The sequence below is a fragment of the Dermacentor silvarum genome, chromosome 1, assembly GCF_013339745.2.
Source record: "Dermacentor silvarum isolate Dsil-2018 chromosome 1, BIME_Dsil_1.4, whole genome shotgun sequence".
Classification (NCBI taxonomy): Eukaryota; Metazoa; Arthropoda; class Arachnida; order Ixodida; family Ixodidae; genus Dermacentor; species Dermacentor silvarum.
The window spans coordinates 293776506-293792670 of NC_051154.1; the positions used below are offsets into that span (position 1 = coordinate 293776506).

Here is a 16165-nt window from a genome sequence, read left to right on the forward strand (position 1 = left end):
TAATTGGAAGTGACGTTGGTTCACTCGGATGAGTCTGGAATTGCAAGTGAAAGCCGTGCTGGGTGCGTGTCACGACGTGGCCGACTTTTTCTTGACCTCGCGACTCTCCACATCGACGAAGATGGCGTGACTTCCGCGGAGCGGATGCTCCACCTCGACTTCAAGGCCACCCACAGGAGCCGCGCCTGGCTTCAAGGTTCTTGTGGCCCCTGAAACGAAGAGTGTGAATGTGCTGAGAGAAAGCTGCAAAAGTTCTCTGAGCGCTAGAACTTGGGCTTTCCGACTAAACAGCTTGAGGTTAGAACGACGCCAAAAAGAACGAGAATACGAAGACGGCTAGAAAAGGGCACATGTTGCTCGGGCCGATCCTCCCTGTTGGCACAAGCCGCATCAGCAGCAGCAGCAGCAGCAGCGAACAGCAGCAAAAAGTTAATTATTTAAAACAAATCGTGGGGTGCTCCGTGCCAAAATTAACCACAATTTGATTATAGGCATGCCGTAGCGGGAGGACTCCGGATTAATGTTGACCACCTGGGGATCTTGAACGTGTCTCCCGATACACGAGACATGGGCGTTTTTTCATGTCGCCCCCATCGAAATGCGGCCGGTGCGGCCGGGATTTGACCTCGCGACCTCGTGTTTAGCAGCGCAGCACCATAACCGCTGCACCACCACGCCGGGTCAGCAGCAAAAAGTGTCAAGACAAGAAGGGGGCACAATATTGCTTCAGCGCAGTTTGTCTGCTTGTCAATGTTCTTTTTCTTTGCCGTGTTAAAATCTCAAGGTGTGCCCCTAAATGTTCATGAAAAGAATGTAACAAGAATTCCAACATTGATAAAGAAATAAAATTTGCCTGCCTTCTAAGTAGTGAGCAAGTGTCCATATCGCTATAATCGAGTAAAAACACTTCGTCTGTAGTACATCCTAATCATGTCTCTAAATTCGTGCACCGCTTTGGAACCAATAGGACATCCGCCAGACGTCCAATTTCGAATATCCTACCAAGGACGCCCCAGGAATATCGCATCTGCAGATGTCAGTGTTCCTTGTCAATGTTCGGGACCTTTTTCGGTCCTCACGTGAATAATTGCCCCCCGTGAAGCTTTGTGTTACGAACGCTTGTCATCTTCTGGCACGTGGATCAAAAAGCACGTGAAATCATGGAAGCTTTCAACATAAAGGAAAGCCATGCACATTGCATTTCCGTCCCATATATCAACCTGCACGATTGTGCAACCAGCTTCCTCGAAAGATGTGGCAAATACCTCAGTAGCGTGAGGGTGCTCGCGCATACGGACTCTGTATTTATTCTTTCCTGAGCGGAATAATTGAACCAGTTACTCGTTAATTCACTGCCTGTCCTGGTACTTCTTTGTCTTGTGTTGCCGTTATTTTCGCGCTGCTTTTGCTATGATGATCAATCAGCCAACTCGCCCAGTTTTACACTCTAATGCAGTTCAAATTATAATACGCTGCTATCGTATCAGCAGCTCATGTGTACATCGTACATTTCGTATTTTATGTCGTAGTTTACTTTGAAAACTTTAGTTAGATCAGCATGCCACTTCTGCCAGGCGGAACGCCTAGAAGAAAGGAGTACACTGCACTTCCGCGCTCGTGCGTATGCTCTTGCCCGTTGCACCTGTCACACAGCGTGTGCTGCCAACGTATACCCACTATGACAAACACTGTGTGCAGAAGGTCCTGACATATCCGCGGAATGTACTCAGCATGCATCCCCCCCCCCCCCCCCCCCCAGATGTTCCTCGCTGACATGCAAGAAATTTCCACAGGACATACAAAGTGTGACCAAACGATCGTGCGAGGGACGTCCGCGGGACGTTACAACACATCCCTGAGGTATCCATGTCCTGGCTTTGGATGTTGAGTAAATATCCACTGAACGTCACTGCAGTCACTAGGAAAGTAATAAAATATTCACGTAAGCCACTTTCGTGATTCTGTATGTGCGGGCCTTCTGCCCTAAACCTTAAAATGTGCAACAGCCCCGAATGTGTACGATATTTTTGTATATAAGTAAGACTTCTCGAAACGCAACAACCTTTCAGCGAAAACTCGTAAATTGGGCTCTTTGCGAGCTGCACTCTATCGACTCATTCAACACGGGGATCAGAACAGGGTTAGCAGCGTCTGTGCACCTACACCTTCTGTGCTGTCGCCTCTTCAGACGGCTGCCACACTGTGCACAAAAAAAGCGTAATTGTTTTGGTTTTTTTCCCGAAACCACTATCGTTTTAGCTGTTTCGCACACGTGAAGAACGACCATGGCACTTTTTGCAGTTACCTTCGCGCCACTTGCAGACACAGACGTCATTCTTGCAGTTCACGTCGATGATTTCCTTGTCCGGGTGTCGCTCGTCGCACAAAGGCACACATTCAGGCTGCACGCATTCTGCACGCGCCGAAGTAACAACAGATAAATGAGAACAAGATGGATTAAACTGCGCCACAATATTTTATGGCGCTGTAGCTTAAAGAAAAAATAAAAGACATCAATATATTTAAACACACTCAGAGGCGTAAAATCTGTGCGATACATTGTTCTCATGAAGTAAAAAAAAATTAATCGTTTTGTAGCGAATGTTAGAGCAAAGCTGCTATAGGATAGTCCACTATTGAGGTACTTCTGAAATTATTACGACTGTTTATGGTAGCTGGAACGTTGTGGCGCCGCGGAACAATTCTGTAATTTTTTAAATTTCAAAATGCGTGCCAGTACGTAAACGAAGTCACGGCATCTCTGGCGTTTAACGAAGCCGCTTTCTTCAATAAAGAAGATCCGCTGTTTTTCAAGCGAAGCTTGTATACGCTAGCCTGCGCCGGCGATGTAACGCTAAAAACAACAGCTGCTCTCAGAGCTGCACAGGTGGTCGGAACGCACTCGTGCCACTGCTCCCGCGTTCGTCGTCGTCATCTGCTTCCACAGCTGGCTGCATTGCCGCTAATTATGACAACGTAGAATTTCACTTCTGTTCTGTCGTCGTGTGGGGAGGCCACGTTTACAGGGGTATGAGCCATTCATTGTCTTACGTAATGGACAGATTTAATTTCGAATTTCGTAGATATCCATCTAGAATGAACGCGCTCGGAAAAGGGCTCGTCGTCGACGTGCCGATTCTAGCGTGAGGGCTTCCGAAGGCCAGGTGAAACGCCAGCGAAGAGCCGCGAACCCCGAGTTGAGGCAGCGCGATGTTGAGGCCAAACGTCAGTGAAGAGCCGCCGACCCCGAGTTGCGGGAGCGCAATGTTGAGGCGAAACGTCAGCGTCAGTCTAGCCCTCCAGGAACCCGACAACGGGGGTGCACGCCTCGGCAACGCTAGCGCCAACTTACCCAGGTGCGACGGCCAGGTTTCAACGCGAGTTTCTCAACCGGAACATCGGAGCCAGCAGCAGCGCGTGTGACCGGTTGTGGTTCGGGCACAACGTGGTACTCGTCAGTGCAATTCGTTCGGAGGAACACCGAAGAAACACAGGACAAGCTTCGTTTACCCCCATTTCCTCGACAGGGCAAGGGCTATTAATTTCTTCTTTTCTTTTCTTCTTTTTTTTTTTTAAAGACTGCGGTGCAGTGGTGATAACTGTCTTTTCTTCAGCGATGAACTATTATCGGCCTAACGGACATCGGTAAACGCGTGATGTTCGCCGATTATGTTATAAAATTACCTAATATTTAGGAATTAGTATGCGTTTATGATCTACTCCAAAGGCATACGTTGCATTTGAGCAATTGAAGTCTGTCAGTGTTTCCAGGTATACGAGTATATTCACTTCATGGGAAACATAATACCAGCATCAGATTCAAGACATTGCTCATATATGTCACGGAATATATTTATGCTCCACATCGCTTTCTCCCACCGTGCGCTACGAAAGTTTTGTGGATAACTGATTAATCGAACGCCAACGCACATCTCCTCAATTCTGGGGAGCAATATCTTGTGGCTGCGGCTGGTCTAAGGATTGCTATTCAGTGGACCTTCCTTGTGCACCTACCGACTTCAAGTTTGCGCTTGCAACAGGCTCGTAAAAAGTAATTCGTTAAAAAGGTAATCAATAAATACTAGTTAATCGGTTATTATCAAGCTTTTAGTGAAAACTGTGGGCTCAAATGACACGCTGCTAAAAAAATAAAGACCTCATAATCTTCAGCGCTCTGTCACCAAGAAAACTGTCTCTGCCTGTCTCGTCGTTTCCACGGCAACATGCTTTATGAGCTCGCCGCGTTAAAACGCGGCTATCGAAAAGTGCAGCGTGACTTCTTGCAGCGAACATTGGCCGCCCATTAGACTGTGTAGCGTTCTGCTACAAAGCGAGATGTCTGACTAGTTCCTTGAAAATCAAACTTCGTCAAATGTTAAGTTCGGGTCAACTGCAAACTCCCGTATACCTATTCATGGGTAATCTCTAAGGGTTGTAGCTATTGCAGACAAAAGGACGTGGTAGTAAGCTTTCCTGAATGTTAGCCGTTACAGGCCATCATCTTAGCGACAGTAGTGACAGTAGAGCAAGACACATGTGTGCATGGAAGCTCTCCCATTCATACACGTATAAGGCCTCCTAATTCACACAGCCGTCCAACGTACGGGACGTCCCGTCACCGTGGAGGCACCGGCGTCCTTGAAGAGAGAGCGTTTGCTATAGCCGGTTTATTTCAAAAATGGGATGCCTAAGACGTTACAGAGCATCGGCCAACGTCACCAACGTTCCACTCTTGAGGAGAAACCAGCGAGAAAGTGCTGTCTCTTGACGGACGCTGGTGTCTTGGCGGTGACAGGACGTTTGACGGCTGTGTGAATAAGGCCTGGAGAAATGGCGTAAATTAGACACGACTCACTCTTATGCCAGTAGCAGTAGCACATCCTGCCTTTGCACAACGACGTCAGGTTTTTCTTGTGACCATAGTCCTTGAGGCAAACGTCAGCGCACGCTTTTTCTTCGCAGTCTGCACAGGAGGAGGTGATCGCATCATCGCGCGCGGTCAATTATTAGCACACGGAGGACTCACGCGGCATAGTCGCCACGTCGTGTTATTGCGGTTCTGACTGTTACGATCCCTGATTTATCTAAGTTACACAGGAACGCAGCGTCATGCGGAGTGAGAGCGTCAGGAATTGAGTCTTTATGTACAGCCCTGTTGCAAAGAAATCGACGTGGATTTGTCATCCGTTACCACTGCAGGAGCATCACATACTAAAGGTTAAAAGTTGATGAGTATCGTCACTCAAGAACGGTGCTGAAATCTCCGTCATCACAATTGGCTCCTATATGCTCTTACAAACAGTTCTGCAACACAAAGGTATTTTGTTTTCTTTTCTTTTTTTCTTTAATACGGGTGCAGTGGTGGTGAGCCAGACTTATTGCATGCAGCGCTCTCGCGGATTGTTTACAAAATGCAACAATGTGTTTGAGACGTTTTGTCCAGGCACCACACAGGTCATGCGGAGGTTGTGGGCTTTGCCCCCACCGCGGTAGCACTTGGCCCGTATTCACAAAGAGCCCTTACGCTAGAATTATCCGTAAGCGAAAATCTAGCCATTCTTGATGCTGGTCATATTACTAGATGCCGACTGGCTTACATAGCTACTGTACTGTTGGACGATTCTTCCGCAGTTGCCATTTGCTTCGTACACGTTCGACGTTGACTTGGGGGAGCACCGGTCGTCACTTCAAACGATAATAGCGCAAGGCCTACAGGTAGAATAATTTGAGCTTTTTAATGCGTTAGCATAAGGAGTGCCAAAGTGTCAAAAAGTGTGTGTGGAAAGCCGGTCACGTGGTAGAGGTAGAGAAGGAAGAAGGAAGGGATGGGAGAGCATAGAAGAGCGTATATATGTATATATAACACAGTGTTAGGTCAATTGGTAAGAGCATCGCACGCGTATACTTATGCGAAGACGTGGGTTCGTATCCCATCTGCGGCCAGCTGTTTTATTGCGATAACAATTATATGGACACTCAAAGAGGATTTCTGCCGTCGGAGTCGCCGTCGCCTTGAGGTTCCGTATGACGTCAACGGCGATGAAATCGTCGCCGCGCGCCGGGCACTGTATGTGCGAGTGAAAGGGCGCGAGGGACGCGCGCTTTCACGGGGAGCGAACGCACGGCAGAGAACAAACGCGCGTTCTGCGCCGTGCTCCCTGAAGGGCTGCAGAATTAAGCGTCTCTTTCCTCCTTTACAATCACCATATATATATATATATATATATATATATATATATATATATATATAGAGAGAGAGAGAGAGAGAGAGAGAGAGAGCGAACGCGACTTCTTCCGTCGCGCGAAAGGCTGTAGGGGGGGAGGGGGGGGTTGCGACGTTTATAGCTGCGGGTACCAAATGCGTATTTATATAAAAACGTTGCGAGGCGAGAAGGTGGTAAAGACTTCCGACGCTGCTCGACGAGTTTCCCGTTCTGATCTTGTCGAAAACCTCCGAGCCGTCCCCAGAGGCCCTGGCAACAGTCACCAACGCCACGCGCGTTCGGTGCGAACGCGGGCAAAACGGCGACGACGTCGACAACAGCTCTGCCCGTTGCTGGTGCTGCTGCATGTCCAAGTTTATACAGCTGATAAAACTACTATCCTTACTCCGCATAGCTCTCTACTAAGTAGCTATCGCAATTGATGCTTCGCCTTTCGGGTGAAACTGCGAGATTTTTTCATCCACTTTCATTTCCATTTACAGTAATACCCCGTTAACTCTAAGTGGTAAAAACTGGAAAAAGTTTCGAGATAGCCGAATTCAGAAAAATATAAGCATAACAACCGCGTTGACGCCTTTCCAATATAGCGTCGGTAACCACCGACTTCCTCACAAAAGCTCAATGTACCAGGAGCGGTACATTTAGTAGACCATTTTTTGCAATATTATGTTCACCTTTGGACACTAGGTGGTGTCCAAAGCTTGACGTCTACGACCTATTCCCGGCTTCCAAAATTGTTTTCGCCGTTTGCAGTCAGCTGAACAATGGTCTCAATATCTGTATCTCTCGAAAGCGTCATGCCGCGCTTTGCGAGCAAACGCCGCGGGAAAGCGCTCGCCATCGCTCTACTTATGGTATCTTCGACTGGTCGCCTCGGAGCGCTCTAGATCGCTCTCTCGAGCGGCGTTGTCTTCGGCTGGCTGAAAGAGGGTGCGCGCCTTGCGTCCTACTGGTTCTTTTCGATCGCTCTCCTCCCGCGTCGAGCCCTCTGAGGCGCTCTGCGCCCTGTCGTCGGAGCAGTCGTCGAGATGAGAGCGTTTCCAGCAACGTCATCAAAGCACAGCGTCGCCGTTCTTAACGACGGTCCACCGTAGCCTAGGCAACCTAGGCCACAGCATGCTGGAGGCTCAACGAACGGTCGTCCCACCGGCGCATCCATCGGTTTAGCTTTGGATAGGCAAAACATCGGACGTTAGCAGTAGTCACGTGGTTTCGCATCTGCCATTTCCTCCTCCGAGAGCGAGTCACACGTTTGGCTTGCGCGCTTGTCCTCTACCTCTGAGTTCGGAGAACGCCGGATCTGCACGATTCTGCTTCGGGGGTGGATGCGACCAGTCGAAGATACCATTAGTAACGTGACCACCGCCAGCGCAGCTACGCGCAACAGCTGCCTCCGGGCACCGGGCAACTGCCGTGCGTGGCTGGCGTGTTTACAAGTGGCGGCGAGCTCGCCTCTGGCCGACGCTACTCTTTCTCGCACTCTTTGCGCGCTTGGTCGGCGGTTGTAGCGACGCTCCGCCCGCCAAGCAATGGGATCAGCCGGCCGAGAACTGTAGACGAGGGTGAAGTAGAATCAAGCAAAAGGCATTGGGACAAAATTGCAGAGCTGTGCCGGTATTTTGTAGCGATGCGTTATGCTTTGTTTTATGCTAGCCTTATCATCCACCACTCACGACCGGCTGATCCCGTTGATAACGTGAGTGGACCGTCGCTCTGACTGCTGGCCAAGCGCGAAAAGCACGCAAAGGCATTATCATCGGAAAAGGCATCGCTACAAAATACCGGCCCTGGTTTCACTTTTTGGCGATACCCCAGCTGCGCAAAAAAGTAAAAAAAAAAAACGTTTCGGTACTGTCTTCTTTTTCCAGCATTTTCGCAGTCTAGGTTTCGAGATATCCGGAGTTCGGCCCAGTGGCGTTTCGAAATAAGGAGGGGAAAACCCATGGAGTTGACACCGTGCCAGGGAAGAAATCGACTTATGCGATAATTCGCGATATCAGAATTCGAGTTCATGAGGGTTTACTCTATTTATCATTTGTTTAATTAAACTCAGAACTTGGGCCGCCGGTTATGCGTTGGCTCCTGTCTTGCCGAGTCGGCAACTTGGGCCACTAGGTAATTAAGTACTGCTGCTGTGTTGCCGGGTAGCCAAATTGGGCCACTATAGTTATGTGCAACGGGGTATGTGTCCCTGGGTGCGGGCTCATTCTTAGACAATTACCCAGAATGAATGTACCACTGTGACACAAAGGGTATGAAGACATTAAATCTAACAAAGCGACGACTTGTTTGCCTTTTCCCCGGGGTTCAGCATTCTTCGTCGTTCCCTCTCCTAGTATAGATATCGGCGTCGCGACGTTTTCGAGCGCAGTTCTTTTAGGCGCCCGTTCCTGCGGCGAGGGTCGGCGTCGGCGGCGTAACCGAGCGAACGAGCACAGCGAAAAATGAAAGCGAACGCGGAGCGCAGCGGGGGATGAAATACGCGAGGAGGAAAGCGGAGTGCAGAGGAACCATGAGGCGGAAAGCTGAGGAGGGTATGGCGAAAGCGTGAGAAGAAAAGCGTAGTGCGGCGACGGTGGCTACGAGATGGCGTCAGAGTAGCGCGCGTCGTCTGGCTGCTGCTGTAAATTGCGCCCACGCGTCACCCACGCACTGGCTCTCATAATCTCTAGATTAGCGAGGCAGTCGCGCCACACTTGCTCCGTTGACAACGTGACCCACGACACAGATTGTCCGCGCCAGCCAATAAATCGCAATATATCGCGAAATGAAACACGTATAGAGCTGCGCTCAAGTTTAGCGTTAGGGAGTATCGTAATCATCGGTGAATTTTCGGAAGACCTCATTACAACGACTTGTCACGTTATGAAATGATAACGGCAGTGTTCTCTTTCAGCACCAATATGTACATGAAACATCTACACAACGCCTCATCAATGAAAAACGAACAAGTTACTCCGACCACTTGTGCATTTGCATGTGGAACAACGAAAGCGCGGACATCGATAAACTTATGTACATTGTTCAAATTGCGTCACTTCACATATAGATTCCGGCATGTGCGTTGGATATGCATATTTTTTTTTTAATTTTGTGTCACGTGATTAGCGATAGTGGCCGTTGGTTCTTTATTTTGCTAGAACAGAGGTTGCCTAATGTGCACCGTGTGCAGGGATGATCGTTCAACAGAAAGCAGCAGCAGCTCAGTCAAAGGCAAAAAAAAAAAAAAACGGCTCTTGGCCGTTGCAGATGTCAGTCATCGCAGAGTGATATGGGAATTTCCTCAAATTGATTTAATTATTTTTAGAGGCAACTCAAAATTTTACGAGAACGTGAAGAACCATCGACCTCTCACTGTATTTAAGGAGGGGAACGGAGGGGCTCCATTTTTGTTAGTCACACAACCTTCTGTCCTTCTGTTCACAACCTCTTACTCAGTTGGCTTCATGTGGGTGTGGCTAACTGTACTAGATAAAATTAAGCCAATCGATCACTATTAAGCAAGTATCAACGAGGCACGTAGGTGTACCTCCTGTTCGCAGATGCACCAAAGATACTTCGAACAACCCCCCCTTTCGTTTCTTTCGGATGAAAAATATCTTACTTGGCTTATCTATCGTGCACGCAACTATAGCTTACACGTCTTGATATGCTGGCCACCTGTCCACAAAGGCATAGAATGTAAGCTTGAGGGCGACTAAATACCTGGTCCCGTATTCGCTATTGTGCTATAGAACTAATTGTGATATTGGGCATTATATTAGCAAAAGTGGTCAGGCAATTGTAAACAGCTCTTACGAATGGAAAGCTCTGTCAATTCGACCCTTGGGCTGTGCAGCTCTAGAAAGTTGTCATTGAACCTTGACTTGCCTTAAACTGAAAGTATCCTTGCGCAGGAAACTAAAGAACTCTGCAGCAAACAGCGCTGATACAAATAGTCGTTATATGAGCTCCACTTAGTGCGCTGGTAGATCATTGCGAAGACAAGTTTGGTCGGAATAAACATATGTTGGCCACTATGCGCAAGATTTCGAGGCACTCACAATTGTAGTAATTGCACCGGCACGTGTCATTCTCGCATGTCCCGACCACTGTGACGTTTATCGGGTATCCGTGGCGCACTGCGCAGTCCTCGGTGCAGATCTTTGTTTCGCAAGCCTGGGAGCTGCTCAGAACAATGAAGGAAAAAGAGACAATGAGTTAAGATTTTGCAAAGCCGGCGTGTGCTATTCCATATGAAGACTGGAATGCATGCGCACCGTTCAGATTAACTTAATCCTTCTAGAGGTTCATGTGCTATCTCTTACTAATGGAATCAGCTTCAGTGCGTGGCTGTTTATTGCTATTCATAATTTTATCGTCTCGGTACTGTCTGCTGGCGTGTCGTTTACAATTATGTGTGGCCTTTAGAATCACATCTGTCTTTAATCATCTATGGACGAGAGCCCTCTTCTACTCCTTGAAGTATAGAATACTCGAAAAAGTGGACATTAATTCAACGAGCAATATAAATACAAATAACTAATTTTAAAAACTCATTTATTCACTTTTAAATAAACTTTTTATAATGCATACTGCAATGCACGAGTTGGTACCAGCATGGTCGCTAGCTATATGCCCTTACAAGAAATTCTGAGGCAGGCGCTAGTTTTTAGTTTTACCGTTCCCAAATTGTGCGACGAAATGCACGGTGTCTTAGTTAAATTTGGCCGGGACTGCTTAAAGGCACACTAAAGGGAAATGTTAAGTCAACGTTGAATGTTAAAATACGATCACAGAAACCTCGAAACGGTTGTTTTGTGCCAAGAAAAACTTATTTTATGAGCAAATTGCGTCTGAAGCGTCCGCATACCTTTAGCACCATTCAAATCGCCCGCCTTTCCGAGCAGGGGTGGTGACGTCATGGTCTCATAGTGACGTTTGCCGCCGGTGAGAAAGCGCCGCCCGCAGACGGCGCTACGTTTTTTTTTTTTTTTTTTTTTTTTTTTTTTTTTTTTTTTTTTTTTTACGGATGAAGTATTTGCGGAAAACGCAGACGCGCGGCCAGGAACAGCGCCAAGGAGAGCCGGCGGCCGTACGAAAGGGAAGGAAAAGTGTGCGCCGCATTGTAAACATGATCACCGCGTCGACGCTCGTCGCAATGGACCTTGTTGACGACACTGACAACGACACATTGGCTCACGACGCTGGGCTCGATTTCAGCGATTTAAGCTCCGATGAGCGTGACACGCTGCTGAGAGCTCGCGCTGCCGGCATTGTGGCGTACTACGACGGTGGCCTCAACACCGGCTCTTCCGAGCGCGAAAGCAGCGAGGACTCCAGCGATGCGACGTCGGGCGACGAAGCTGGTCACCTTCTGGACGTGATGTCGTGCGCAACGTTCGGGCATCCCGCGACGTCACTTGGACATGGAATACTGTGCTGCTTGCAATTTCAAGTGCGAGTTTAGCGAGCCAGTAATACCAGCGCAGCACTACGCGATATCGGAACTACTGAAACTCGAAAGCGCGCGGCGCAGAGTCGAGCGTGAACGAAACCTTTACACCAACCATGTCGTTATCAAGAGTAACGCCAAAAAGTTGTTTTTGCTAAGAATCTAATAGAAGTAAACAAGCAGCATTTTCTTCTGTCTTATAATCCAGCGAAATGATCTTTTTAATCCAAGTGGTTGAGTACTAGTGACAATTTTTTTGAGGAGTGCCTTCGTCATCGGGTAAGTACCTGAATGATGGGGAGTCTCTTATCGTGTCCTGCATTCACCTCAATTTCTCGATTACTAAATCTCTGTTCGCGATTATATTGACGCTTTAGACGTTCTAGAGCATTGCTCTATCACTGTAGCTTGACTTTTTATTTGCCTTTAGTGTCCCTCTAAGAAGGCATTTTATTTTTTTTAAAATTGGTGGAGCAACAGTGCATTTTGTTGCAAGTTTGTCGCAAGTTTGTCGGCGCTTATCTCAGAACTGGTGCTAGTTTCAAGGTTCTCTCTAAGTGAACCTGCCTTGAGAAATCATTGGCTTCAATTGATCAATCAACATGTGCAACATCAGCAACATGTTCTCTAAAGTGGTTGGTTAACGCTTACTATATGAATGTTTGTTCATGAGCTAGGTATTTACTGTGATTCCTTATGCAATCGATGTCTGGCTGAGCGAGTTATCTACTACACGCAGTAAAACTATATGCTCTCTCTCAGAGGTATCTTTAGCTGTCTAATCTTTCCTTTTTTAAGGCTACAGGTTATGTCCCGAAAATAAGCAGCCCAACTAGTTTCCCATTGTTTGTAGGTGCCTTGGAAATCTTTTTCCGGAATCTGGCTGAGCACCTTCGTTGCGGCGCTTTGGACGTCTTCCACGGTGTCGTATCGGTGTCCTTTAAAACGCGTTTCATCCTCGGAAACAGGAACAGTTCACAGGGAGTATGGTGGCTGGGGAAGCGTGGATACGCCTACATGTTTGCCCGGATATGACGCTCAAAAAACTCCCTGACAGCGAGTGGCGTACGTGTGCGATATGGAGCGTTGTCGTGGTGCAGAACTCACGATGTCGCGATCTCTCGACGCACTCCGTCTGTGAGGAACTTCCGCGTAGAAACTTGCATTTACCGTCGCCCCGGAGGGAACAAATTCCTTACAGACGATTCCCATACAGTCTTGGAACACGGTCAGGGGACTTCCTCAGTTTAAGGCAAAACTTCACCGCGTAGCGCTGTTCCAACGGGCGCTCCATTGTTGCCGTAACGCAGCGACTAAACAGCGGTACACTCTGAACCATGTCCACTCGCTCCTCCTGTTCGAAGCCAACTGAGCTCGCCGCGTTGTGAAACCGAAGGTTCCCCATCTTCCCCCGCCACCGTTTTCCCGATCAAGTGCACGTGCGTGCAACGCCACAACTTGTCTCCTTATTTTAGGGACAGACCCTGTATTCTTCACACTGCCCTGCTGCCGAAATTGCTTGAGATGTCAGGTGAAGCAACTGCCTGTATTCCTAAAGTTTCTGATGCGATAGCTATATATTCCTAAAGATCGTGACTTGTGTTCGTACGAATCGTAATCAAATCGCGTTCGTATAGTCGACGAACTGAACTAATTTATCAATCCATAGGCGTGCCCTTGGCTGTAAATGCTATAGGGGCGGTGAAGAGTGCGATATTGGGAGGTAGTGGTTAGCATATCCAACCTCAAATTTCTCAAGAAGCAAATTAACGTGTCGAAGCACATCGTGATAAAGCAGAAAATGTACGGTGGCCCACGCCCTCACATCGCCGTGTTTCGTCCGCAGACAATTTCCACATGCAGCATGTATTATGATTCACGCAGCACGACATTATAAGTAAGGCTTCATTGTCTAGAGAGTGCAGCCATTATTGCGCCACATGTTTTCTTCTTTTCAGTTCTTATACGGGGTACTTACTGAAAAGAAGCTCGAACCATCAATGGCAACAGGCAATGTATTATCTTACGCACAAAGTGACGAGCAAAGTATTGCTGTTATAGTAAGATACAATTTAAAAAAAAAACTGCAGTTGGCAACAAAGGCACACGGACCGCGCAGAGTTATGTTACTCCGCCATCCAACCAAAGAAGCAAATAATCGTCGTCATGCAACCTTTTCAAATTGGCGTCGTACTTGATACGACTGTACTTGTACTTGTACATTCCACTATAATAGACGAGTGAAAACGTATAAAATTACGTGCTTATAATTTTAGTTTTGTGGTTACCACCTTATTTAGGTAACAGGGAAAGTTTGAAGTACGAACTAGTTGCAGCCTTGCGGAGGAACAGTGGCTGGCCGGTTATGAGGGCGTCGGCGGGGCTTCACTGCAGACTTAAAGGGACACTAAATGCAAATAAAGAGTCAAGCTAAAGTGATAGAGCAATGCTCTAGAACGTTTAAGGCGTCAATATAATCGCGAACAAAGCTTTAGTAATCGAGAAATTGAGGTAAATGCAGTACACGATAAGAGACTCCCCAGGGACATTCAGGTCCCGATGACGAAGGCACTCCTCAAAAAAATTATCACTAGTACTCAACCACTCGGATTAAAAAGATCATTTCGTAGGATTATAAGACGGAAGGAAATTCTATTCGTCTACTTCTATTATATTCTTAGCAAAAACAACTTTTTGGCGTTACCCTTGATAACGACATGGGTGGTGTAAACGTTTCCTTTTCGCTCGACTCTGTGCCGCGCGCTTTCGAGTTTCCGTAGTTCCGATATCGCGTAGTGCTGCGCTGGTATTACTGGCTCGCTAAACTCGCACTTGAAATTGCAAGCAGCACAGAATTCCACGTCCATGTGATGTCGTGGGATGCCCGAACGGTCGGCGCGACGGCACGTCCAGACGGTGACCAGCTTCGTCGCCCGACGTCGCATCGCTGGAGTCCTCGCTGCTTTCGCGCTCGGAAGAGCCGGTGTCGAGGCCGCCGTCGTAGTACGCAACAATGCCGGCAGCGCGAGCCCTCAGCAGCGTGTCACGCTCATCGGAGTTTAAATCGCTGAAATCGAGCCCAGCGTCGTGAGCCAATATGTCGTTGGCAGTGACGTCAACAAGGTCCATTGCGACGAGCGTCGACGCGGTCATCGTGTTTACAATGCGACGCACACTTTTCCTTCCCTTTCGTACGGCCGTCGGCTCTTCTTGGCGCTGTTTCTGGCCACGCGTCTGCGTTTTCCGCAAATACTTTATCCTATACTTTATCCAAAAAAAAAAAAAGAAAAGAACCGTAGCGCCGTCTGCGAGCGGCGCTTTCTCACCAGCGGCACAACGTCACTACAGTGGCTAGATGGGTAGGTGTGCCGACCGAGCTTAGTTCACCACTTCTCCGCATCATGACGCAGAAGTGGCGCTGCGGACAGTATAACGGTTCAGCCGCGCGAAACGTCGGCTGCGATGTGTAGACTAGCCGCGTGTTTGATAGCATCGCTGCCTCTGCTCTAGCTTTGAAGTACGCGTTATATAATGCCGTTTTGAGCAGTGTAGGCAAAGCCAGAATGGGGAATTTGTTATTGTCGTCTAGTCAGAAGATACGATATGCTGAAGTCAATTTTCTAGCTTGGCGATTGGTCACATTTATTGGTATGAACGCAGCGTTGAAGCCCGCTGCAATAAAGACGTAGATACATTTTTCCATGCATAAAACAATACTGCAATAGTTTTATACGGTATATGGAAACGTGTTTACGCGATATTTAGTGAGTTCTAATGTTTCAATTTCGAGAAAGCCAGCTATTGTGTTTATTGCTGCCTCAGTAATGGTTTTTAAATTGTTACGAGACGAATTTTGTAGGTAAGTGCATATGGTTCACCGTTTCATTGCAATCAAATAAAGCAATACGCCTTGGGCTAGATTCATTAATTGTCACGCTGCACGGAGCAGCCGAAGGAAGAGGAAGTAGAAGTGTGCGTGAGGAGCTGGCCGCTGCCTGATGGGCTTGGATGACCGTCCTGTCCCTTGTGCTACGCCAACCATCATCGATCATGCTTGTAAATAAATCCATCCCATCCGTTACAATTTGGTGGAAGGTGCTGGGTACATCACACTGGACGACCGAGTTCTACTACCCCTTCGACGCAGCAAACGGTTGGCCGGGCTACCACCGGGAGAGGTCGACATGAGCTATTCGGACGGAGGTGATGTTCGCGAAGAAATCGTGGCAGACAGCATTCGCCCAAGGCAAGCCGGTTACTGGACACCTCATCGAGAAGCACGCACATTCTCAGGCAAAGCGAATGAGGACGTCGAGGACTGGTTGAGACACTACGAGAGGGCAAGCCGCCACAATGAATGGAGCGCGTCGGCGCAGCTCTCTAACGTTGTCTTTTTCCTTGCGGGAACTGCCCTCATGTAGTTCGACAATAATGAGGGCTCGCTCACAACTTGGGGCAGATTCGTCAAAGAGATAAAGAAATGCTTTGGCGATTCGCTTTCTAAAAA

General features: G+C 48.0%; 1 protein-coding gene across 1 annotated transcript in view; it reads right to left on the bottom strand.

The window, feature by feature from the left end:
- Positions 1 to 22: 22 nt before the first annotated feature.
- LOC125942211 (uncharacterized) overlaps positions 23 to 16165 on the bottom strand; it is a 23378-nt gene continuing 7235 nt past the window's right edge. The window contains exons 3-6 of the mRNA XM_049660362.1: positions 10268 to 10389; positions 4856 to 4963; positions 2306 to 2413; positions 23 to 209 (exon numbers count right to left, since the gene is read on the bottom strand). Coding sequence (XP_049516319.1) covers positions 70 to 209; positions 2306 to 2413; positions 4856 to 4963; positions 10268 to 10389 — 478 coding nt within the window. The 3' untranslated portion in view covers positions 23 to 69. The remainder of the gene's footprint in view (positions 210 to 2305; positions 2414 to 4855; positions 4964 to 10267; positions 10390 to 16165) is intronic.